This window comes from Ahaetulla prasina, chromosome 1 (assembly GCF_028640845.1).
Source record: "Ahaetulla prasina isolate Xishuangbanna chromosome 1, ASM2864084v1, whole genome shotgun sequence".
Lineage (NCBI taxonomy): Eukaryota > Metazoa > Chordata > Lepidosauria > Squamata > Colubridae > Ahaetulla > Ahaetulla prasina.
The window spans coordinates 238,946,591-238,973,593 of NC_080539.1; the positions used below are offsets into that span (position 1 = coordinate 238,946,591).

At 35.9% G+C, this 27,003-nt stretch overlaps 1 protein-coding gene across 12 annotated transcripts in view; it reads right to left on the reverse strand.

The window, feature by feature from the left end:
- R3HDM1 (R3H domain containing 1) overlaps positions 1-27,003 on the reverse strand; it is a 94,212-nt gene that overhangs the window by 18,542 nt on the left and 48,667 nt on the right. For 4 of the 12 annotated variants that reach the window (XM_058193941.1, XM_058193886.1, XM_058193894.1 and 1 more), the window contains 14 exons: positions 22,735-22,846; positions 21,706-21,784; positions 17,673-17,732; positions 17,451-17,591; positions 13,471-13,579; positions 13,292-13,387; positions 12,399-12,436; positions 12,241-12,291; positions 11,894-12,120; positions 8,265-8,519; positions 7,446-7,600; positions 6,959-7,060; positions 5,673-5,954; positions 4,381-4,504 (listed from right to left, as the gene is read on the reverse strand). In XM_058193941.1, coding sequence (XP_058049924.1) covers positions 4,381-4,504; positions 5,673-5,954; positions 6,959-7,060; positions 7,446-7,600; positions 8,265-8,519; positions 11,894-12,120; positions 12,241-12,291; positions 12,399-12,436; positions 13,292-13,387; positions 13,471-13,579; positions 17,451-17,591; positions 17,673-17,732; positions 21,706-21,784; positions 22,735-22,846 — 1,831 coding nt within the window. Of the gene's footprint in view, positions 1-4,380; positions 4,505-5,672; positions 5,955-6,958; positions 7,061-7,445; positions 7,601-8,264; positions 8,520-11,893; positions 12,121-12,240; positions 12,292-12,398; positions 12,437-13,291; positions 13,388-13,470; positions 13,580-17,450; positions 17,592-17,672; positions 17,733-21,009; positions 21,120-21,705; positions 21,785-22,734; positions 22,847-27,003 lie in introns of those variants that run through there. The other 8 variants (XM_058193965.1, XM_058193969.1, XM_058193903.1 and 5 more) reach the window with 7 other exon arrangements.

The window sequence follows — 27,003 nt, forward strand, 5'->3', positions numbered from 1 at the left end:
CTTCCTTCCTTCCTTCCTTCCTTCCTTCCCCCCTCCCCCCCTCCCTCCTTCCTATGGATAAAAGGGCATTTTGTATGTCAGAAGAATATTTGCTATGAACAAATGGAGAGCAATTAATTCTGTAAATGTTGTATCCCACAAAATTTATTTATCTTTTTGTTTATTCAATTTATTGGTTGCTCATCTTATCACAAGGTAACTCTGGGTGGCTTACAATCATGAATATAAATATAAATACAGTAAATATACTAAAAACATAAATAAGTTTTAAAAAGCCAAGCGCTATGCCAAGAGTCGGACTCAACTGAATGGATAACAATCATCATCAATGTTGTATCTTGTTTTACAAGCAATGTTTTCACTTCCCAGTATAGCCTGCAGCTGTGGTTCTTCCTGATGGTCTCCTATTGCAGTTACTAAAGCCAGTCTGATCTTGCATAAGATTTTTGTAATCAATAAAGGTCATCCACTTCTTAAAATCAGGTTTTCCCTGTCCCTCTTTTTTAAATAGACTACATGCTGGAATGTATTTAGCAATCGAATACACCAGTGGCTCCCAACCTTTTGGGCACCAGGGACCAGTTTGTGGAGAAAGGTTTTTCCACGGATCAGAAGGGCGTGGTTTTGCGTGCTGCCTGCATTCTGTGGATGGGGTTTCGCTTGTTTGACGGACCAGTTGCTGGCATGCTGTGGACCAGTGCCGGTCCACAGACTGGGGGGTGAGGGGTGGGGAGGGGGTGGGGACTTCTGCAATAGATTATGCAAAATAAAACATAAGATTATTCTTGGGCACAAATTGCAAATAACATGTAAATGGATGCATACACCAAAGTTACAGAGTTCTGCTAGTTGTGCTATTTCTGTTTCTCAGGGACTGCAGTGTAGCTGCGAAAGCTATTTTGAGTCTTCTGGCACTTTCGCACTGGTGAAGTAAAAATCAATTTTCCATGCTGAGAGAAGAACTAAGACAATATAAATTGACTGCTAACATATTTCGCCCTGGGTTCCAAAGCACCTTGCTATTTTTAGCTGCACTCTTCCTCCTCAGCATACCAAGTGGCAAGAAAGAAACACAGCATTCAGCAGGAAAAGAAAGAGAAAGAGCATCTGCTAAGACAGATGGTTATATTTTGCAGTCAGGCTATTAAAGAGTGGTTAAAAACTGATGCTCGGAGATTACAAAGAATGAACAGTAGTTCTGGATCGCGAGTTTCCTCAAGTAATGAAACTGTTTCCAGTCTCCAAATCCATATATTATACATATATCAATTAGAAAGCAGCACGGGCTCCGTTAAAGCAATTAAAATCTCAATTGTGGCAAGGGTCTAAAAAACAAAAGAATGCAGGATAAATAAAACATACCACATAAAGACAAAAACTTGTCTAAAACATTCCTGCCTTGGACATTACTTTCCTGATACTTTCTTGGAGTATCCGAGGGCCGAGGATGCCGATCAGTCTATTTTTTTCAAAGGAGGGGAAAGAACAGAATGCAATCCTTGATAAAAAACTCACAACTGCAGACAGATATACCTGCAACCCCTTTACAAAGGAAGCTAGGAAGCAGCTGAAAAAGAGACCGGTTCACTGTGAGATATGTAACCCTCTCAGACAGTGTTACGGCCCCGAATCCAACAGCTCACGATAAAACCAATTTATTCTATAAGGGCTGTTTGTTGCAGAGAAACACATAGAATTGTGCTTGGAACACAGGTGTTTTTCTAATCACTGGCTGGACTGATTATAATGCATTTTTCAATTTTGTGGTGTAACTCCTGTTTATTCTTCTTACAACAAGTGTTCAATACCAACAGTTCAAGTGTGATTTTTTTAAACAAAATTTTTAATAGACCCACATATTTCAATCAGCATCTTTTCAACTGGTTCTGCATATTTCATACTCAGAATTGCCCTTCCCACTGCCCTGAAATATAATGCTTAACCCAATTCAAACCAAATCTCCTTTGCTCAGTTTCCATCTATCTTTAACTATGAATGCTCTGAATTCATAATTAAGATAGATGAAAACTATCCCATCAGCACCCATCTGAGGGAAATGGATGGTTAAGAAATATGAAAAACAAACAAACAAATAATAAAATAAATAAAATCCCCCAAAGCTCCTGATTTGTGCTTAAGGCGCAGGATATAAGGATTCAACTTTTCACCAAATGTTGCTGTTATTTCAGCATTTGCTTCTTGAAAACAACCTCATTCCGACCTTTTGGTTAAAACACTTCCCCACAGCTGATACAGATTAGTAATATCTGCATGATTCATGTAACAGGCAATACAGAATATTGAACCAAGTGATAAATATTTAAATCCGGTAGCCTACTATATATTTGTGTTTCATCAAGAGCAGCATTCAGGGCTGCATGAAAAAAATGTATCAGAAATCACACAGGAATTTTAATATCTATATATCTATATACATTCTTGTTAGCTACAAGTACTTCATGACTGATGGGGAAAGGGAGAAGTATCTATAGAAATAAATACAAATTAGAATACAAACTATAGACCGAGTCTAGATCAAACCTGATTTGTTCAAATTAAACAGAAAAGCCCCTGAAACCACAAGACACTTTCACACACACAAAAGAGGTAATCACTCTAAACATTTCTGAAGATAAATTCTGCAACAATACCAAACAAAAGCAAACAATATAGATCCGTAATGGCAAACCTATGGCACGTGTGTTAGAGATGGCATGCAAGCCCTCTCTTTGGGCACGCCCGCCATTGGCAGCTGCTCCTCTGGTTTTACACCGGAAACCCAAAGACCAGGTGACCGGCATGCGTGCATGCATTCCAATTTGGGCATTCGGTGCCAAAAAGGTTTGCCATCACTGATACAGACAACTAAATAATTTATGTCCTTTATTGTTTATTAATAACTGCAACTGAATTAATTACCTTGATACTAGTGTCAGGGTTACTATTGAAATGTACGACAGATTTCAAAGGCATGATTTTACTTTAGTTTTAATTTTGTAATTTCATAAATGTACTAAAACATCTCATCACCAGGGAAATGCTCTATAAATGGATTTCTTTTAACACACACAAGCTAAATTATTTCAGATTCATTTCTGCTGAGAAAGCAAAATTAATAAAACTGATTTTTATTGAAATTTATACAGTGCTTTCCAGGTCTCAAGTCCAGATAAATCAACTGCTGCAATGATTTAACAGACTCGGCAAAGAGCAAGGGATCCTTCTTCAGTTCTAGTGTGGAATTGTAAAAGAACCAAATTACGGTGTGTTTTCCAACAGTCATCCTGCTGGTTAACCGTAATGAAAAACAAATGTCCATGTTGGTGAATGCAGGTCCAAGACCTGATTACATCTAAAGAGATAATTAAAGGCAACCATTTCTTTTTGGATAATAGTTTTATACTTTAACTCATATCTTTGAATAAAAGCATCTAAAGTATATATTCTAATTTATCCGTCTAGGAAAACATAGGAAGAGTTAATAATGTCTTCAGAAGAATATTTATAAAAGGGAAATGCAAACTGATGCCAGATATTCTGGATTGCAACTGACATCATCCAAGACAATAATAAGGAAAAAACAGAAGCTGCAGCTCAAACATCTAGAGGGATATCACTTACCCAGCTTAGTTTCTGAGGCAAGGCAAAATATTTTGCTTCAGAAATATTATACCAGAAAGCACGAGTTTCATTAACTCAGATTATCCCCCCAATTTATTATGTACCACTCAGTGTAGATTGTACTAATATTTCGGGCATACAAAAACTAAATCATGCTGGAATACAAACTTTCTTAGCTATAAAAATCAATCCGTAAGAGCATTAATGATTCAAATAAAAGCAGAGAATATACAAGAGAGGAAATAAGCATAATTTTTAGCTTTGTATGATTTATATAGAAGGCAAAGTCCAGCCACCAACCTCCTAACAAATAATAAAAAAAATCCCTCCAAAAATCACACCATCAAGAATGTAAGATATAGCTCATTCATTCAAGATCAGATAAATTTTGTTTATAAAATTGATGACGAGATCAAAATGCTAAATTATGGTGTTAGTTCTTTGATAAGAAAAAAATATTTATTTTATTCTGGCCTTTTGGAAATTATTTACAAATAAGGGTGATCAAAGAATTTTCTGATTTTTGTTTGTTTGATTTTCTAAGCAAATAATTATCCTTTTGAATTCTGCCTCTTAGGATTTATTGAACTCGGCCAATTTAAAATATGCATTCCTACCAGTAGGAAGAATTTTGGTCACTTCAAACACAAAAATGTTTTTTTTTTCTCTCTGTAAAATACTTCATGTTATTTCTTTATGCCTCGCCTAGTACCTGAAAGCTGCAAAGGTACAAAAAGTAACGGGAAAAAGACAACAAACCTGTCTGTTGAGCAGGCTGTGGCAGTGGCTGGTTTTGCTGTGTGTTGTAATGAACTGAAGTAACTGGCCGATATTGTTGACTGGAGTGTGGATACTGGCCTGGAGCACAGTAACAGGCTGGCATCTGAAAAAAAAAGAAAAGAAAAAGAAATGTAAGGTTTATGTACAGGAGACCCATGCATATGTTTTTAAATCTGACATCTCCTACAGTGCTGAATGTAGCAGGTCAAAAGATCCACAAACTCCTTGTAAAAGAATAAACCCAAGCTTAGCAAAAGGTAATGCAAGGATGTTCTTTAAATGCCAAAAAAAGCCACCTCCCCAAAATATTAAACTGGCTTCATAAGCATTGTAGTAGAAAAGATAAAAGCATCACAATTTGTCAGTGAGATATTTAAAATATTAAAAATATTATTAGCTATAGAAAAAATCTTTTAATAAATCTCATAATTTCTAATAACAAGGTATCTTTCTCAAAAAAATACTGCAAATACATAAAGCTGACAGTGGATCTGCCATGAAATCATTATTTAATTATTGTCACAAACATGTAGTTGTCTTAAGAGTAGAACCGCCAGTACAGTTCGAAGTGTGTCAAGTTCTAATTTGGTAGTTTTAAATTTCTATAACTAAATGAAAAATCAATACGTATTGACAGCAAAGTCATAGAGCCTATCTACAGTAATTTATTCTGTGACCATTTCTATAGATTTCTATACAGTAGGGCAGACCAGTATAGGAATCATATGATGTTGGTATTAAAATACATAACCTGGCTACTTACTAATTGCTAGTGGGCACAGGTTAAGATGCCTGTCCTGACCTTAGAACTCTAAAGGGCTTAGGTCTGATTTTCTGACAGGATGCCTCTCATATTATAAACCTGGCCAGCTACTCAGATCAGTAGGATATGGTCTTTTGAAGATGTTCACTTTACCAGACACTTAAGTGCTGGATACTTTGGAAAGAGCCTGCCCCTTCGTATCTTTCAGGCTACAGATATGCTCCCTAAGAATTACTTACTTAATATTAAGTAATATTGGGGGGGGGGGAAACGTAACTGGTTGTAATTTGGTTTTGATTTCAATTGCACCCAATCATCCTTTATTTCATGTATTTTTTAAATCATTGTAAACTGGTCTGAGTGTTGCAATAAACCAAAATAAAAAATAAAAAAAATCCCAAACCTTACATGTGTTAGGAGGAAACAAGCTTGCAGGAACACCAGTTCTACACTGAGTTCTACAAGCAGGTAGTAGAACACGCTGACAATATTTGAAAAATCTTGCTACCTGTGGCATTGGTTGCTGCATATATCCCTGTTGCTGAAGAACTTGCTGGTTAACAGGGTGGCTGGATCCACTGTAGTTAGGAGTAGGTTGGCCAGGTGGTGGTGGCGGTGGCGGTGGCGGCGGCGGCGGTGCCGGTGGGGCTGTTGCTATGATAAAACCAGATTGCTGTGGTGGTGGGAGGACCACTGTAGACTGGAACATGTTGGCATGAGGATCAGCAGCTTCTCCAGATGGCTGTCGGGAGAGACTCATATGGCTAAGTTGGGATCCTAGGCTGTCTTGCTGAAATAAGTAAAACAGTAACCAAAGGCATCCTTAAGATAATGAATGTAGGAATTGTTTAACACCAAGGCAAAGCAAGGAATCACAGAGTTTAATTATGGAGTACTATTAAGAAAAACTACCTTCGAAGTAAAAACACAACCTTCCTATTGAACACAGGAGAGAATTACAGAGTTAAGAATCTAAAAATAGTCATACTGCATTTGAACAAAGATGGCAGTACAGAATTATGTTTGCCCCAAAGGTCAATCCGTGTCTTATTGGACAACCGTAATCATGATACAGAATTTAGAACTCTTTCCTGTTCTATTTCCCAGTGACTGGTATGGAAAAGCATAGCCCTGTAAGGCTAACAGAACACCTGCCTTGAATAATAGCTTTATTACTAGGAATTTGTCTAAAGCGCCATTAAAATCAATTTAAATTAAAAGCTGTATTTGCCTACCTAGCTTCAGTTAAAATATCAAGCAAACAGCAAAATGGCAACCAAGGATATTGATGTATGGAGAACCTACCTTGAGACATGGATTAGATGTCTATAAATCTGAGGAATGCAGCTAGGCTGCAAAACTCAAAAAAACAATTTCTGGCACTCATCAAACATTAAAGCCCTGACAGAAAGCTTTCACTGTCATGGAAAATGAGATACCTTAGAAGAGAAAGATATAGAAGGGAAAAGAAAGAAGGGTATTTATATGAAACAAATTCAAAGGTGTACTGAATACTGACAGGCTGCAAAGGGTAATATCAGCAAGCACATTTTTTATATCAGGGAACCAGAATTGTTTGGTTTTTTTAAAAAAAAAAATCTTTCAGGTAAACTAGTAGGCAGACCAGTCTTATTCTTTCCTTTCAACTCTCTCTCGGTGCTCCTACCAATAATGGGATTACCTTTTGAGGCTACAGCCAGTCAATATTTACATTTCACATGCAGACTTCATATATTCTTCTAGCCTAGCAGAGAATCTGTCATGCAGAGAAAAGATGAGTAGAAGATAATATACCACAGTATATTGCTGGGTAGATGAGACTGGCAGGAGCGGGGGTGGATAAGTGACTGTGGAGAACTGAACAGGCTGTGAAGAAGGCTGAAGAGGTCGGATAGGCTGAAGGAGCAATAGTTGAACATACAGCGTTAACAACTGAGTAAGAGGAAATGAAAGTAGGAATATTTCTTTTGTGTAAAATAAAAGTATTTTTTAAAAAACACACACACACACACACAAGAGGTCTTCAATACAAATTGTACAAATAAGTTTTAACATAAGGCTCACAGTACAGTGAATCAATCAATCAAACACTGGTTCAGGTATCAGTGGGGAGAAATAAGATGGCGAGCTTACAATAACCTAAACATACGCAAATCAAACATTCAATGGCTTTAAGAAAATGTATCTTCCTTCATCAACGCTTAACTCGTACATGATAAAAAAACAAACAGCTATTTGTTTAATCAGTTATTGACTGAACATTTATATTTGAACTTAGCACCTGTGAGAGGATGTGATTGGTTGCTGGCTGTTGCTGAGGTGGTATGGGAGGTGGTGGCGGCTGAGGAGGTCCAGGCACTTGGTTTCTAATTGGTTGTTGAGGCATTGGAGGATTATACACAACTGGAGTGCCATCTGGATTAATGAATGGCTGACCTACAGGACAAATGTAAAAAAGAAAAGAAAATAATATAGCAAAAGGCAGCTTGCTAGCAGAATATAAATTAGCTGGTATTTTACTATATTACAGGTTATACGTTATCAGAATATCCAACAAGTCTAAGTCTTATCTGGCTTATTTGTTTGTTTGTTTGATGATTTATTTATCTGCAGCACAATTATATTATAATCTGTTTTAGTCACACATTGCTTCTTTTAGTGGATGAATCTGTAGCATAATGTAAACAACAAGAAGAAAAAAAGTACAAGAAGAAAAGAGAAAAGAGAAGAGTGCAAGAAGAAAAAAGAAAGCCATATAAATCGTAAGCCAAATATAATACTTTCTAATTCTACTAATGTGCAATTTTAAACATTGGATGCAAAAGAAATTAAAACAAAAAATTCCACTGAAAACACAGTTTATAGTTTCCTCCCCCCCCACCAAAAAAAATATATTATTGCATATCTACTCTGGGGAGGATTAAAATGCATACATCTTCCAAAAGAAAAAGAGGAAGAATATTGGGAAGCACAGGGAAGGGCAAACGGTTCATGGAAACACCACATTTCTAAAACATTATTGACAAATTAGTTATTCGAGACAGAGACACAAAGGGAGAGAGAAAGACAGACAAACTGACACCCACAACTGGATACCAACCTGTTTGAGGGTTGATCAGAATACTTCCAGGTGGTATGCCTGCCGCTTCCAAGGGAAGCAAAAAGAAGCTACCGCTAGAAGACGCCACTTGCCCACTTATGCCACCATCAAAGGAAAGAGAACTACTAGTGCTGATAGTTGGATAGACGGCAGATGTGCCATGAGAAGGCTGGCTGAGAGCTGTGACTGGAAGAGGTTGCTGGGTGTGAGAAAGAGAACCCGTGGATGACCCTACACTACTAGAAGATTCTGAACCTAGGAAAGGAGTAATGAGAAATGGATTTTACCTAGAGACAGAGTAATAGCATTCACATTTAAATAGGCAGGTTGCTATCTAAAGTTACCCATGTAACTCCCAGCCTGAACTGCAACTTACTTCCCCAAACCCCATTGCAGTTTCTCCAGGTTAGATTCCCATTTACTCCCAATGCCACACAATGAGGGAGGAACTAATGACCACTACCTGAACTTTGCCTTCGAGCCATGCAAATGGGAATAAAGCAGAATGGCAACAGTCTTTATTATTATCAATAATTATAACAAATATCTATTCAATGAAGTATTGGGTTGAGATGTTGGCGGCAACTAAAGTGTAAAGTGGTATTCAAAGGACCCATCTATAAAGCCCCATACATACAAAGCTGATGAAAATTTGGGTCTACAGAATTTTAACTTGCTAGTGTTGTAAAAAAAAAATAATCTTAATGATTCCAACGCTGGAGTTAAATTTGACTGATTTAAATTAAGAATATGCACAAGTTTATTCCAAAATGGACTTAAACTTTAAATGTAATAGTTCTTAGGAAATTAAAATTATGTTTCTCTGATGAAACAGCAAGGTTTTTTTTTTAATTTACTGAGAAATAGATATGGATTGCATTTTACTTTCTGCCTTCACATAATAAATAAAATACCTTATTTTAATTTTTTCACTGATATTCAAATCAATAAAAAGCAAGTTTGTCTTGAAATATAAGGCAGGATTGATTAAGTTGTTGGGAGTATCTGTGCAGTTTTAGTTTCAATAGTATTCTAATCCAGCCAATAATATGAAAATATTTTGGAGTTCTTATTTCTAAAGTTCATGAGAAGTGATTCCAACTGTATTGGTTTTTAGCATTGTCAAAGTATAAAATTACCACAGTATTTAAAATTTATCTGTAAAATCTGAAAAGAATTACAGCCCAGTTTTTCATGAAACTTTGTCTGTGAACCAGATTATAACACTGCCAAGGTTTGTTAGCAAGTATCGCCTTATATCTGAAAGATTAAATATTAATAAATGGCTTCAAACCAAAATGAAATAGGTAAGTTTGCTGTACTGATTGTACTCACATTATAGCACAATTTTCTTTATATTCTTTTTAAAAACCTTCCACTATCAAAGCTCTTCTTCATTAATATCCAATGTATATGTTCACAAGATATCCTTATTGTATCACTTGGGCACACAAAAAAAGAAATCTCTATTTTAAGGATAAGGATCTAGAAGAATCCTGCTACAAATTCCTTCAGGAGCAAATTTAGAACACAGTATTTGCTCCCAGAAATTTCTTAAGCACTTTGAATGCTAGGGATAAGTGAAGTCCAGCTAGTATTCTTCCTGCAATGGAGGGGATATTCATAATTCAGAAGAGATTTTCTGTCAAGAGCCCAGAATTGCTGTGAAGCTGTTGAGCTTCTTTAAAACCCCTGCTGTATCTCACCAGTGTTTTTCCCCCTTATTTTCAATCATTATGACAAAATTCCAAATTGGACCTAATGTGTTGTAAAATGAAGCAGATATCTAAAAATAAATTCACGTTTCCTTGGTTTTTTCTTTGTTCTATATCCTTAGTATACTTCTTTCTTTAAGCCACCATAAATATTCTCCCTATTTAAGCTGTGTTGTGCAACTTTGTTGGTGAGTGAAATACCCTGAAACAGACTTTGAAAGTCGACTGTAGCTGTACGTGTCAAAAAGAAAGGACACAGATTTAACACTTACGACACCTCATGATGTCCAAATTCAGGGTCAATTAGACTATTCTTAATTAATTTCTTGCAGTAATTAAGGCAAAGTATGAGCCTGAAAAAGCTAGGCAGTCTTACACGTGCCCAACTGACAAGCCAAATAAAAAAGTATTTGGCAATCTGTCTGCATTGTCAACTGAGGTCCCAAGTGGAATTTTATTGCCGTGTTTGGGTTCTCCCAAGTTCAGGAGACCAAAAAAAGTAGGGAATGCTTTAGAATCCTATTAAAGAACAATGTTTGATGAAATCAGGAATTGAAATGAAATTTGGGGGGGGGGGATTAATAATGTGACCTCAAATCTTGATGTTTTTAAAAGGATTTCAGGTCATTTATACCATTAAGATTAAGGCAACATTTCAACTCCCAGAATTTCCCAGTCAGCATGGGGAATTATGGAACTGAAGTTCACAAGTCTTAAAGTTACCAAGTTTGGACACCCCTGATTTATATCATTACAAGAAAACGACTGATAATTTTAATCCATGAAAAAGTGGCTAAAGGTCATTTTACAAAGCAGAAACGGTCAGGTTCCAGCTGTCATCTGACTCACTCACTTTTGGTATCCATAAAAATGTTAATTTGCTTATATTAATATGATTGAAAATCTTATAATGCACACCTTTGCCAGCAAAATTAACCCTTAAAAATCATGCCTAATAAAAATTTTCTTAGCAAAGCAAACTTGATAAAGCTCCAAAAGAGATTTGGAGTTGTGTCGAAGCTGAGGCAGCCTAAAATAGACATAAGAAATAAGGATTTGCTTTTATTGAGTTGGACCATAGATTCATCTACTCCGATAGTGCCTACTTAGGCTTCAGACATATTGTCAATAAGCAGAGAATGGTATTGAATTTCGAAGTAATCTCTGATCAACCATGAAACATATGGGGCTACAACAGGAAGGGCATAATTGCTTTACTTTAAACTACCCCACAGGTATGGAGCTATAAATCTCCATAAATCAAATCTAAAATATACTGTAGAACTTATTGCTGTATGCCTCTCCTGAAAGCAGCCCTCCATTGCTATTCAGATCAAGGAATCTTTAGAGAATTTTAAGAATATGGTATCAGTGGCTATCTCAAAATCATTTTACGAAATTAAACTAGGAGAAGCATGATATTAATATTAATTAATAAAGCATCTTCCTAAAACATACCAGAAACCCTCTTGCAATGTTACGGGCTCAGTTACTGTAACAAAAATTTTAATTCCTTGAAACAGCAAGGATGAGGGACACACTGCATTTCCTACACCACTATCAATCTGTCTACTGCTTGCAGATATTTCAACTTTTGATTCTGGTCTATTGGCCTATGAAGCTAGCTGGGTTAACAGTGGTCCAAACGCAGATGATCAACAACCTCCAACAAGGCATGCTACCCATTAAAAGATGTTTTAGTTATAAACAATTTATAACATTGGTAGGACCAGGAATAGCCACAGCTCTTTCTGATCTATTCAAAATGCTACCAAAGGTGATACGTTTAACACGTAGTGATTATAACCCTGGGCCAAAGAAGCACTTTCCAAAAACAGTAACAATGGTGGGTGGGCGGGGGATGCTTTTGGCAGGCTACTTAGCTATCCCTAGATTTGGGTTTTCCAGTGGTACCTGTTTTAGATAGCCTGCCAGTGCTTTTGCTGCTTCCTGTGCTATCGCCTCTTGTCAGAACAGAGATGCCACTGAAGCTGCTGGCTTTGGTCACAGGGGGCTTCAAACTGCGAAGGGAGCTGTCCGAGTCCGTGCTGCTCCATGGACGGGGTTCCGAGTACTTTAGCTCGTTGTCTGTACTGCTCTGGAGACTGTTTGCCGACCTCCCTGAAGCATCCTTGTTGATTCTGTAATCCACAAGCTTAGATTTTAAAGATGGAAGACTCTTTACCGAAGCATCAAGGAAAGAAAGAAAAGGAAAAAACATGCAGAATGCTTTGGGATATAAAAACTAATTCATTCAATACCTAAATATCTGTCGCCTTTGCTGGGTACTGTTGGCTTCATCCTCTTGAATTCTGTTGGTGTGTTCAATAGAATTGCAACTTAGTACTTTTTCCCCCGTTTGCATTTAGAAAAAAAGCAAGCTTTTTTTTTTTTTTTTAAAGATACTGAGTATGCTTACCTTTTGTCAATAATATAATTCTCTTGGGAACACAGCGACTGGGGAAGAAACAGTGCAGAATAAAAATCACCATCATTAAATGATTCTATCATCAATCCATGTTGAAATAAATGTATAAACACCTATGTGGAAACAATAGCTGGTAACCGGTTCCATTAAAGAGTGCTCACTAAATCCTTCAGCCAGGCAAATGTGATCATTCAGATAGGTTTTAAATACAACAAACGGGGAGCAGAGAAACAAAATGTAACTGCTAGTCAGCATAATGTGCATATGGATATCACTTTTCTCTATTACAGAGCGGGAACAGAGGAAACCACAGCAGGATTTATTACTCTTTGTTTCACTATCCTTTATTTGCAACCAAGGACAAAAAGAAGCTGGGAAAAGAAGTCTATGCATTTTTGGGTGTACTTTCCAGCCCAGGATTCAAAAAGTTAATTTAAAATCTGTCAACATACCATCACTGAGCCTTGGCTACTGTTCTTAGAGGATGCCAAATTACCACAATATGAATGATTAAAACAAGTATATGATTATCACCTGTAAAACAGATGCTCAGACTTTTCAACATTCATGACTAGATGTAATTGTTATGAGCATTCCCTCCATAAGAATGCAAAACGGTTTAATTAAACAGCACCTCATAGGAGGAGATAAGAGGCTAGTATATCTATATCTCTACATCATCATCATCATCATCACTCCAAGCCTAGGGACTGAGAGCAAATCTGTTGCTCTACCCACTACTTTATAAACGTTCTCTTAATGCAGTCATGAATAGGAATGCATACACATTTTTTTCCAAATATTTTGAGAGCTTTAATTATGTACTTTAACTTTACTGTTGTTACACATAGTCAAAGATACTGTGGACATTCCTTAATACCTACATCTTGTGCAAATATTCGTTCTCTAGCTCTCTGGTACTCTTCTTCTCGCTCTTCTATAGATTTGCTTCTTCTGTCATCTTTTAATCGTATTCGCATCTAAATTAAATAAGTTGTTAATTGCCGATTTCCATTGCGCAATATAAGCATGCAGTCAAGATACTGTAATATTCCATATTTACCTGATTATCATCTTTGTCTAGACTAGAATTCTCTCGTTTAAGGATGTACCGTTTTTGAAAATCTTCACTTTTTTCATCTTTTATATGTTCGCAAAACTTCTGGTCAGGTCTTTTGGGGAAAAAAAGATTAAAATAAAATAAATAATTATAAATATGAAGGACGTTTTTTGTGGTCCTTAGGTTTGAGGAAAATAAAATGGTGAAATACATGTGGACAACAGGCCATTTCGTAGTCTAAAGGTTATCAGAATATCTTGTAAGTTTTAATTTTCTTTTCCATGTTGGAAATCTATGAGGAAAATCTGATGTAGACTTTTGAGCTGCATACAGGTAGTCATCAATTTATGACCATAATTGAGCCTGGCAATTATGATTATAAGTTATGATGGCCATAGAAAAAGTCATCACATGACCAACCCAATTTCACTTTTGCAATGGTCATTAAATGAAATGCTGAGGTTGTTAAGTGAACACTGTGGTCGATAAGCAAATGTGGTGGTTTTTAAGCAAATTCAATGTTTGCTATGGGCCAGTTTTTATCCAAAATCATAAGTAAACACCAGTTTTTGGCAAAACCATCATAAATCAGTCACATAACTATGGTGTGCTTCAAACAGCTGTAAATTCAGACCAGGTAGTGAGCATCCAAAATGTGGTCATGTGACAGAGGGATGGACCTTAGAAATGGGTCATAAGTAGCTTTTGGATCATTCGTAACTTTAAATGGTTGCTAAGCAACTGATCATAAGTCAAGATGTACTTATATGTATAGGTCATTTAAGATTTGGGTTATGGTTATTGCGAGAGAGAGAGGGGGGGGGAATCTTTATCTTGAGGATAATGACAAAATAAAACCTACGATGATAAAAATGGTATTTTGTATCCCATGCCACCTTCAGTGGCAAAAACTAAAAGTTGGATATAAAACAAATAATCAAAAATGTGGTTATAATAATCTAATTAGAATAAACCAAAGCCCCATTGTGACCTTTGAGTAGCTGAAATGCTTTGTAGCTACGTGCAATTCAAATGTTTGCCGAATTGATTCCTTCATTCCTTTTGTTTTACTATTATATATTGTTCAGTTTATAAGGAAAAAAAGCAAATATGTAATTTTATACAGATCAATATTAAAATCAAGTTAATGTAAATAACTTTAATTTTTAATTAATTGTTTAAATTTAAAAAGTGTCTTTTTCCAATTAACAAATCATCCCTGAGTTCATGTTAAAACCTAGCGTTGAAGAAAAATCAAATTTTGGACATGGTAAATGGCTGTGAGTTGAATTATAGTCCAAAAATAGTTTTTACGTCAAATTAAATTTTGATCCAAATGTATCTTTCAAATATAAATAGAAACTTAATTTGTCATTCTTCTGCTGAAGGAATTGTATACGAGTTTTGATGCAAGGCATAGAGTTAACCTACCAGCAGTTAGTATGTACAAAATACTTTGAAGAAATATAAGGTTTAATGATATTTAATAAAAAGATGGTAGAATGGAAAGGGAATTCAAATTTTAGAATTTCTTTCATTTTAAGTCATTTTTCAAAATTGCCAAACTTTATACTATCACTAAACAGAAAATAATAAGTCAATTTGATCGTTACATTTCCAACTATTTTTTAGAAAATTATTAATTTGTGATCTTGAGGGGATACTTCATTAGTAAAACTTTTGCTGGTTTCTCTAAACATGGCATTCACTATAAAAGTAGCATTTTTCTTCCACTGAATTTTCCCTTGCTATGCATTAGTTCTTTTCATGTGATTCTCACTTAACAACAGTTAACTGGGATTGGCAATGTTATTGCAAAGCAAACAGTCATAAAGCAGGACATCATGCTGACTTGCAATAGCAAATTACAGCTGCGGTTGTTAAATGAGCCACCTACAGTCATTAAGTGTGATGTCACATAATCACAACCTGCTACTGAATTTGTTTATAGGAGCTGGCAGTGAAGGTTGCAAATGACAATCATGTTGTAATTACAAGCTGGTTTCCAAATGCTTGGATTGCTATCACGTGACCATGGGGACGCTGTAAGGGTTGCAACAATGAGGACCGGCTTAAGTCTACATCCAGCATCATCCTAACTTTGAACGGTTCCTCAACAATGGTCATTAACTGAGGACTACCTGTATAAATTTTGTATCCATTTAATCATGCAATTTATAACTTGTTTGGTGTCTGTGTCGTACTTCACCAGCAACTTAAAGCCCAAAAGTGCTCTGAGCATTTTTTTATAAACTTCCCAAATTTAGACAAATTTCTAAGACTAATTTCTAAATCTTGTTTCTGAGATTTCATTAGAACAATCCTGCTTATTTGAAGATATTGGAATTGCTAAGGTGGGCTTGATCTTTTGAGGAGCCTCTCAAGGACGTCCTTTTTGTTTGACTGATAATTACATCTTGTGATCTAAACAATTTATTTGTATTTTCTTCTTGATGAAAATGAATGTTTCATAATGAAGCGAAAGGTGATAAATCTGGGCTAATTCTGTTTTCGATGCCTTACTTTTGATTTACTGCTTATTATCACATTTAATTTTTTTCCCAGGTGGATTCTTTAATTTTTGGCTATTATTGAAAGACACGGAAGCAGAGAAATGAATGTTTTAGGGGAAAGAAAGGTTTCAGAACAAAGCCGTATATGCCTACAGTTGTAGAGCCCTACTTTTAATGGAATCATGAGATACTTTTAGCTTTTAAACATCCAACTTCCAGAATACCAAGAAACTTTTGTAAACCCTTTTTAAGATGTTAAAAATAATTATGATTGTGGTCCATAAAATCATACAAAATTATATGTACTCACACATTTGTTATTTGAGAGATTTGCAAAAAAGCAGGATCGAGTTTCTTTTTAATTCCTGAATTACATTATAAAAGGATGAAATAATTCTCAAACGCTACCTAAGAATTATTGGATGCCAAAATGTAATTAGCAGGCATTTCGGAAAACCTTTAGACTGTCTTACCTCATTTTTTTCTTAAAGGTCCCTGAATTTACTGCCCTGCCATCACCACTCCACTCCACTGAGTCGTCCCAGTGTGCACTGGGTTGATGATGTCATTAACAGCACAGACCGGCACTGGAGCGGGGAATCTCCCTATGAGGAAAAGGTAAGTTGGGTTTTAGATTGCCAAGGTTTTCTAGCTAAATTCTTATTTTAAATCCCCTGAGATATAAAATAAGAACACTGAAAACCTTTAAATAATTTACATTGTCTATTGGTTCAAGGAAATGCCTGCTAATTATACTTGGGCCTTCCAGATTCCAGCTGAGATTGTCTTTGCCATGACAGTATTCTAAATATAGCTTGCTCTCCAAAAACTTCATCAACAGCTGCCACAATGCTGTTTCTGAACCGCCTCATGCAGAGGGTTATAACAAATAGATGCAGTTATCCATTGCATCTTGTTACATTAAATTTTAAATAGAACTTTTGGTCTCCTAGTTCATTTCTCCAACTAAGCAGCGGGGGAAGGATGGGCTGGATATTGAAATACAACACAATTAATGGAGTACTGAAATGGAATCACTCCAAGTAGTCAGTAATTACCAGATTCTGCTTTTCTACAAAGTCCAATTTAGCTAATTAAAAAAAAAAAAAGACAGAGGCAAAACTTGTGCCTTTACTGCGACATCCAGTTCATCTGCCGAAGTTTTTCCTCAAAGAAATATGTGTCATTTTCTAGAAGCAAATTACTGTAATTCAGAAACATATTTTTTTTTTCACAATGAAAACAGGATATATTTTTAGAGATATAATGGATAGGCTTTTTTCCCCCCTTCTCCAAATCCAGAAGAAAACTCTGTAATCGTTGTGATTCTTACAGAATTAAGGATAAATTTTCACCAGAGATACTGTAATTGTACTGCTTTGGTCATAAGCTCAAACTTCCATCACTGATGGAATTCAATTCAACTCTTTGAATAATGAATAATAATAATTAAAAAAAAGAACAACTTACATTCTGGTACTGCTGGTTTTATTCACGATCACCGACTTCCCACTCTGGTCCACGTTGTGCTCCAGTCCAAAATAAGCAGCTACTCTGTGCAATAACATTCTATGGTACGAGGTCATTGGGGGGAATTTTTTTCGTGGGATTCTGAAAAGAGGCAAGTAAGTTTTAGGGTGACATAAGCCTCAGCTCATCTCCTATAATTACCCATCGTCCAATGACACTTACTCATTATTCCCAATGAAATCTAAGATTTCCTGTTCTAATTTCAGCAGCATCATTCTGTCCCTGGAAGGCAAAATGTAACATTCATTAGCGGGGAAAGAGTCAAGTAGGAAGTACAGACTTTCAGAGTCTGTATACATATTAAACAAGTATATTCTCCATAATAAAATAATTATACCAAGTGTCACTTAACGATATTAAGGATGCTTTTAATGGTTGGACAGCACTTAGCACCTCCTCTGATTTCAGATAGTTTAGGTGGCTGGCAGAAATAATCTGCGTTGTTTTGTCTTGAGAGTGTTCAAATAAGCTATCACATTTTTCCTCCTAAGAAATTTAATGACTGCTCAGTTCTGAATATTTTTGCCACTTTGGGCCAGTCATACAAATACTCTAAATTTACTAGAATATTGTGGGGATAAAATAAGGCTCCCTTGATTAACCCAAATCTGTCAATTGTAATTTTGTATAAAAGAATGTTTATTAAACAAAATTTATACATTTATACATTTATTTTTATAAATTATAAATTATATTTATATTTATATATATTTATATTTATTATATTTATATTTAATTATATTTATATTTATATATATTTATATATTTATAAATTATAAATTTATACATAGATTTCACTGACTCTTCTAACAATTACTGTTGCTATGTTACATGATCGCCATTTTATATTTACGTACTAGATATTAGAGGGAGGGAGGGAGGGCAGGGGGATAGAGAGAGAGAGAGTGGGAGGGGGAGAGATCCAGCAGGAAAAATTAATATAACTCATTTTTTATTCTGTTTAATTAAAGGTTAATTAAACCCTGGCAGTAGAATAAGAAGTCTCTGCAAAAGATCTGAAAAACATAAATTTTGACCACAAGAACTTTCATCGTTTTATGGCACATAAAGGCAATAGGGAAAAATTATTTGGGGAAGAGATGGGATTTTTTTCTTTAAGTAATGAGTAAAGTTGCAAAATAGGAGAAGAAGGTGTATTTGATATGTTCCCCATCTTGAGTTATTTGTAAAAATAATAAAGGTAGGCTACAAATCAATCAAATCAAATGGTAGTAGCACTGATAGCAAAATATGAATTTCTGAATGGGTAAGGATAGTTGTATGTGAGAAACAGAAAATTTGCTATAAGCAGATGGGAGTGTAATTTTGCAAAAGAATAGAATAGAATAGAATAGAATAGAATAGAATAGAATAGAATAGAATAGAATAGAATAGAATAGGTTGCAATTGCTTTTTCTGCAGTCCTAACTATCTGTTGAAGTCTGTACTTGTCCTGTTCGGTCGCTGTGCAATTATTTTACAGGTAAATAATTTTAATTAGCCATTATTAAATCATTTAATGTGTTTCTATATTTGTCTTGGCCCTAGGCTTTTTGGCATATGGGTTCTGAATGATATGCATACATAAATAGATGCACACACGTCACATGCAAACCCCCTATTTGCCCCAAAATAAGATAAAAAGTCCAATCGGGCTTTTGAGTGCATGGCAATAAGGCCAAGCGCTTATTTCAGGGTTCAAAAAAAGTTAAGACAGGGTCTTAACACAGTATTTATTACATGCTAGATATGCTAGGATTGCTTTCAGCAACTCCAAGTTGACAAGATGGAGAAGCTTGGCATTCCACATACGGCTATGTCTAAAACTTTTTTTTTCATCTCTTCTCTTTTAGGAAGGTGGCCACCACTGAGTTAAATTCATAGTACTCTTCCTCTGAGGTAGCACTAGCAATAGCACTTAAGATTTGTATACCACTTCATAGTGCTTTACAGCCTGATTTACAGATTCACATATTTCCCCCAACAATCTGGGTCCTCATTTTACTGACTTCGGAAGGATGGAAAGCTGAGTCAATCCTGAGCTGGTCAGAATCAAACTCCTGGCAGTAGAATGAAGTTAGCCTGCAATATTGCATTCTAACCACTGTACCACCGTGGCTCATTTGTCCTATAAGCTCTTCAAAATGCCTAGAATTCCCTTTTAAACTTCATGGTAACAAAAACATGGAAACAAATGACAGAAAAACTAGAGCTACACTTAAAAAAAGGGGGGGGGGAAGGCAAATTGACTGTTTTCTGAATATACCAAGTTTTTTTAAAAAAACTATAAAAGCAGTCAAAATACCTTCAAAAAGAAAGCAAGGATTCTTGTCTCTCACTAGCCAGAAACAAGGAAGTTCATGCCATCCAGATATACTAGAGCAGTGGTCACCAACTGGTGGTCCGTGGACCACTGGTGGTCCACAGAAAAATTATTTGCATTTTTTATATTGCCCTAAATCAGGGCTCCTCAAACTATGGTCCCTGGGCCAAATACATGCAATGAATGGTTGGGAGTCTCCCCATTTGGGGTTTTTGTGTGGGTCAGAGGGGGGCAGAAATTCTGACTGGAGGGGGGCTAGAATGAAGTGCCGCTGGTGGCGAAGAACCAGAGGGCCTTGTTCCAGTGGGACTGCCTCATCGCCTGGAACTGGCTGACCATCTCAGCTCGCTGAGCTTCCAGGTGCCGGTAACTGGCCTTGCACTCCCGCAGGTCTTCCCTCTGCTTGGAAAGCCTATGCTCGTGGTCCTCAGTGAGGTGCTTCTGCTGAGCCTCCTTCTTGGTCAGATCCAATTTGAACTGAGCAAGCTGTTTTGCCAACTCTTTCTCGTGGTGGCTGCTTAGCTCCAACAACTGCTTCCTGTTCAGGATCTAAGGAGCCTGAGGAGGCGAGGAGTGGCTGGGAGGGGAGGGGCAAGTAGAGGCTGGTGAGGCGCCCCTCCATGTGAGTGATATCGACTTGGCCACGCCCACCCAGTCACATGACAACCTAGCCACTCCCACCCAGCCGGTCATTAGGCAGATCATATTAGTGGTGTGCAGGATTTAAAATTATGAATTTAGTCGTCCCTGAGGTCCGAAAGGTTGGTGACCCCTGTACTAGAGAACATCTCCCACCATTGGTCTTCTTGGCGAAGATAAAGAACAGATTAGGAGTAAGAGTCCAAGATACTTGGGAAGTTGTGGATAGGGTCTCTTCCTGAACTAAAGATTACTTTGAGAAGAACAAACTGCAGTAATTTGAGATTTACTCCCTGATAAATTGCATGCTCTTAAATGGACAGGATACCAGAGAATTGCTTAAGTTCATGTCCCCAGGTACTTTGGCTTATTTTATGTGGTTGCTATCTTATCTGAATACAGTTGCTATCTCATCTGAGTATCTTCCTAGATAAGCAAGAAAAAGAATCTGCAGCTTTAGTTTGTTCTGAATTCTACCTCTAGCTTCTTATTTTTGCAAGAAGTATACTGCCGTCTTTGGATGAGTCATCAACCTACCATGTTACCATATCAACAAACCACAGGCAGGCAATGATTTGTAGCTGCACTGCTTCAAAGGGAAAAAAAAATAACATGCCTCCAGGCAAGTTTGCAGCCAACCACAATTGCTGCCTTTGAATGCAGTCATGGCAACTGATTTTACCTAAGAGGTTAGAAAAAAATAAACTAATATCATACACTTCTGTTTAAAGCTATTTGCCACAATCAACAATACAGTATTGACCACAATTTCTGGTGCAAGCTGAAGTTAATGTAAAATTGAACCAAAAGCTCCCAGACTCTATCCTCACAACCCCACAAGAAGCAAAGAAGTACCTACTCTTGTGACTTTGTTCTTGTTGTGCTATACCATAATTCGGTGTGATTTCTAAATATGGCTATTGTAGCTCATGTTGACATAAAGTTACACCTCAGATAAACAGATTTCTAAAAAGGTTCTTGCATTTAACAGTGTTGTTCCTATACAGGAACAGCCAAGAGAGCTTTGTGAATGCATCAAAAGATAGAATAAAAATAATATTAGGGGCTCCATTACAGTTTGAAGAAGAATGTGCAGAACAATATGACTTCAAATGTTTTCAATAAACTATCCAATAATAGAGCAAAATGTACGAACAGACCAAAGGAAAATGAATGAGAAATTCTGTAATATATACATTTATTTCAATATGAACATCATGGCCACTTGTTTACCTGGGATTGTTTTTCAATGTGTTAACTAAAAACTCGTGTAGATCTATACCAGTTGAATCTGTATACTCTTGACTAGAATCTAAAATAAAAATAAATCCACAGTTACAGAGAATGCATTTATTCTTTCAGTAAAACCAAGCCATTAATATTTTAAGACTCCTGTTTACAGAATAGCAGCTAGGATGACAGAGTCTGAAAGTTTAATGGCACACTGGCATGGATAGTTGATTGCTTCTCTATTAACAGAAAATATGAGGGGGGAATGAGGGGAGAGAGAAAATCTCTCTTACTCTGCCTCCCTTTCCCACAGATCTCTCAATAACCCTTCAGATGGTGAAGGACTGTAAAACAAGTGAGCAGGCCAGGAGAATGGGTCTATTTTTTTTCATTATGCCAGGCCCATTGTAAGATTTATTCTACAATATTCATGTGTTTTTCATTTCACAGTAGTTTTGCATTTCAGAGGTCTGTTGGTTTTCAACAATATTCCCAAGGTTGCAAAGATGGAGTATGAGCTGTATGTTGCCCTGAGCTGCTCACTCCACTTTGGAAGGAAGTTTGAAGTGAAACATATGAACGCTAATCTACTTTACTGAAAGAAAAGAATCGCTTAAGCCAATGTGTAAAATTCATTAATGTTGACATTTCTATCTCCCAAAAGATCACATTTCAAAGATGTCTCGCGTCTCACATTAGAAATCTCATATATATCATATGCCAGTGTTTGGAATTCGTATGTCTTCCTTTTTAAATTGTAGCACACTCCAATTACTTTTGAGCATGCAATTCCCAGAGAAAACTGAATCTAAGATAGTCTAACTGCTCAGCTAAACCAACTCTTTATTTGCCAGGAGGATAAGGGGATTATATACTTTCAGCACTAATTAGGCATCTTTGGGAGACTCTTCCGAGAGTAAATTTATCAATATATAAAGAAAAGGCATTATGGTAAATACTAGCAACCTGCAGGTTTTTTAAACAAATACAGCCCAAATTATGTAATTTAAGAGAGGATAATGTATAGCAAACCTCTTGATAACATTTTCCTGGGTAATTTATCAGGCTTCTCCTTTTCAGCTTCATCTTTCGAGGGTTTCTCTTCCTTTTCAAATAACTGTGTTAGCTGGATCTGATTTGTTTCCTGTTGAAAAGTAAAATTAACAATTTTTTCCCCTTAGAAAGGTATCCTGTAAAAAAAATCAGTGTCTGTTTAAATAGGTCTACAGGCATAACATCAACGAAAACACTAACATTTGGCTGCAAAACAAAAGGCCAATCTGAAATAACTGATTTTGAGCCTCTTAAAATGCAACTCCCTTAAGTTCATATGCCTGGGAAAAGGGCAAATAATTCAGAAACAATATTGCTACTATTCCCTATAAAATTACCAAGCTAAATTTTCAAAGAAAGACAGCTTCCATGCAATATTAAACAACAGCTTAATGGGAGGCAGGTGAACCTTAAGAACCACAATTGATGTTTTGAATGCACAGGCTCCCACACTTCTTTGCATTTAGCTGGAAGGAGATTTATTTTCTTTAAATGATAGCTATCATGTGTGAACAAAAAATAAACCATAATTATAAGCCAACTGAGAGCAGTTTAGTATAGTGGTTAAAGCATCAGGCTAGAAATTAGGAGCCACAAAGCCAGCTGGGTGATCTTGGGCCAGTGGTGGTATTCAGCCAATTCTATTTGGTTCGGGCGAACCGGTAGCACCCCACTGGGACGTAATCATGTCCTATTTTTGATGTTCTGTGCATGCACAGAGGTGGCTTGTGTGCTCACATTTATGAACCAGTAGCAAAGGTAACTGAATACCATCCCTGCCTTGGGTCAGTCACTCTCTCTCTGCCCTTGGAAGAAGGCAATGGCAAATTATTTCTGAAAAACCTTGCCAAGAAAACTGCAGACACTAAACCAAGTATTGACTATCAAAACTGACTCAAAGGCACATACACACACACACAAAAGGACCAGTTAATTTGAACTAGGCATATCTAACAATCAGAACTTGTTTTTAATCTTCATTCATAAACAATAAACCAGCTTTCATGAAAAGTAAATTTAAACTCCACAGAAGCCTTTATCTCTGGCAAAGAAGATGTCTAGGAACCAGATGGTTTCCTTGGGTTTAGTCCAACTCCAGAGTGTATTCCAATTCCAACACTAAACAAGACTTAGTAGCAAGATGCAAATCACTTTGAAATATCTATGCTATGTTGTTTAGGTTGCAATATCTCACAAAACAAAATCAACGTTAATAATTTAACTCTAACACAAGAAGTACAGTTCCACTGAGTTAGATTTGTATGCTTTGAAGAGATATCCTAGCTTGTCTTCAAATCTTATAAAATCTAAGTCAATGGGAATATGTGTCTTATAGGACTGAAGCCTCCATACGTAAGAAAATAATTAAAGTTTTTCCAAGGCAGTGATTTTTTTCCTTGCTAACAATTATTCTTATATATATATTTTTGCTAATTAACTTCTTCCAATTATCAGAGGTTTTGATATTGTTAGCAATCTTGTAGAAGATAGAAATTTTGCAAAATCAGTCTCTTTTAATCCAAATGTGCATAACGTTTCAGTTAAGTTAAAGAACTGGAGAAGTTGCATGAATGGCAAAGATCCACACTTTCTAGAACTGAAAATGATTCTGCCATTGAGAAAATAAATACAATAACTAAGTATCCTCCCTTTTTATGACCCTGTATCCCTTAATTCGGAGTAGAATCAGTACATGCTATAAAAACAAGGACTTGCTTGCAGTTCTGTTCTTTAGCTTTTTGGTTTTTATGTAAAAATGAAATAGAAGTAGTTTAAGCAAAATGCTATACCAGATTGAAAATGTATTTTATTGCATGATTACACATATTTTTTATCTTGAAATAATTGGTTATATCCTTTACTTATAATATTTTTAATGGTTTTATTTATCCCAGAACTTCCAGGTAGATCTTTGCCATCATAGAGCCAACTTTGATTTTTGTTCCAGTTGATATCAGATTTAAGAAAAAGTGATTACAACCTCAATTGTAACAAATGAAACCTGTTAATGTATATGTTAACAGAACAATAAAATATCTTCAGTTTCCAGTGTCATTTGATTAAGATTCAGTGCTACCACCAGAAATAATGCATTCAAGTTGAAAACCCAACAGTTTTTTTTGAATCTTGCACACAAACATGAAATTGAGTTACACCAAAACGAAGACTGAAGAGCATTTTAAGACTGATCATAACAAAATTACAAACGTTATGATGCATAAGATAGCCATATAGCATTTGGGAAAACAATAATTAGTACATTTTAGAAATTATTTAGCTCCCAGTTAGGTTTATGGAAGTAATTCAGTCCATAAACCAGGAATTCTCCATGCAAGCATCACACATTTATTGTGGAACTATTTCTATAAAATATTAATATCTAAAAATATCTACAAAATACTAATAGTTAATGAAGAATGGGGTACAATCACTCATTATTCATTATCTTATTGCTTTGATACCTAGCAAAGACAGGTAAACCTTAAGAACCATGGTTGACGTTTTGAATGTACAGGCCCCCACATTTTGCCCTCCTCCTTGCATTTAGATGGGAGGAGTTTTAGTTAGATTAGTTTTGCTTTATTTAAATGATGATTATCACGTGTGAACAAGAAATAACAAGAGATAAACCATGATTATAAACCAACTAAGAGTCAGTTGGGTGACTGAAGACAATACTATGCTTAAAGATTACATGGCGAACAGTTTTGCTTTCTCACAACTTTCTACTTAGAAGCCTTTTTTGTTCCTTTAAATTTACAGAGTCAAATACCCAGCAAGTCAGAAGACTTTATACATTAGTCTCTTCAACTATTATACCTCCTGAAATTTAGCAAACTATAAAGAGACTGCTGTAAGTCCATCACACTAAGTAACTTTCCAAAAATTTGCAAAAAAGATAATGGACAAAATGTCTCAATTCTGACCAACACCCCCCTCCTAAATTTCTTCCATGTGATGTCAAAGCATTTCATTTTGTCCACATTTCCATATCCAAATTGCACTTTTCAATGATGCACTTCCTAAGATTTTGTGCTGTAATATCACCTTAAAATTTGGAAACTAAAATTCAAAATGAGAAGAAATTGCACAGCCAATGTAAAGTTTCTTCTTGGTGTTTAAAAAAACTGCAAAAAATAATGCAAAAGTGATGAAAAATAGATTGAGACTGATATGTATAGCTTTGTTTTCCACTCAAGTGGAAATATGTATTTCCAATATAAATACAAGAGAAAAGATTTATCAGAGAACAATTTTCAATATATTACTTTCTAATTTTTTTAGAAACACTTAAAATTACACAAAAATTAAGATTCATTGGGAATTTCATGATCTAAAACTTCTAGTCTATTGTATCACATTGTCAAAATATTTTTACAAGAAGGCATCATAGCTGCATACAAACAGCAAAAAGATTCCCTGTACTTGATTTTTCTAGAAGAGCAGAAACGGGAACTTAAAATGATCCTCCAAAATTTTCTTAGTCTGAATTGCTCCCAAAAAAGTAAATACTAATTTTTACTTTGATCAGAATCTGAGTTTAATAAATATTTTAAGGTAGAATATCTTATTTGTAAGGAAATAGATGAAAGCATATCCTCGCTATCAAATAAGTGATTTTAGGACTTCTAATTGGCAAAAGGATAGACACAAGAATGACATCAAGAGTATAAAGAGGAAGCTTATCTCATTTAACATGTGGTCAATCATAGTTATGCTAAAAAGATGAATGTCCACAGAGCTAATCTATATACTGTCTATCAGTCCGAAGTGGAAAGAACTATATTGCAGGAGCTACCTTGGTTATTAATCTGTTTCCAGATACAATTCAAGATGCTGGTTATCACCTTTAAACACCTACATGACTTGGGACCAGGCTATTTGAAAGACAGCCTCTCCCCTATTACATCTAACTGGCCCGGCAGGGTATATTACAGGTCCCATCGAATAGGGATGTACATTTGAAGGGACCACATCATTTTTAAGAGGAAATGTAATAAGATCTTTGCCACTAGAAGGAACTAGATAAATTTGCCTAAATGACCCTGGCAGCTTCTAATAGCTAAAACGATCCAATAAAAAAAAAAGTTAAAAACCAATATAGAAACTTATGAAAACATGAGAAACCGTTTAGAAATCATATCATTCTATAAGACTGATTATCAGTTGCATCAAATATGGAAACTTCCCATGAAGAAGACTAACTTCCAGAATTCTTGGCCAGGTTGGCCATTATTGACAAAACTT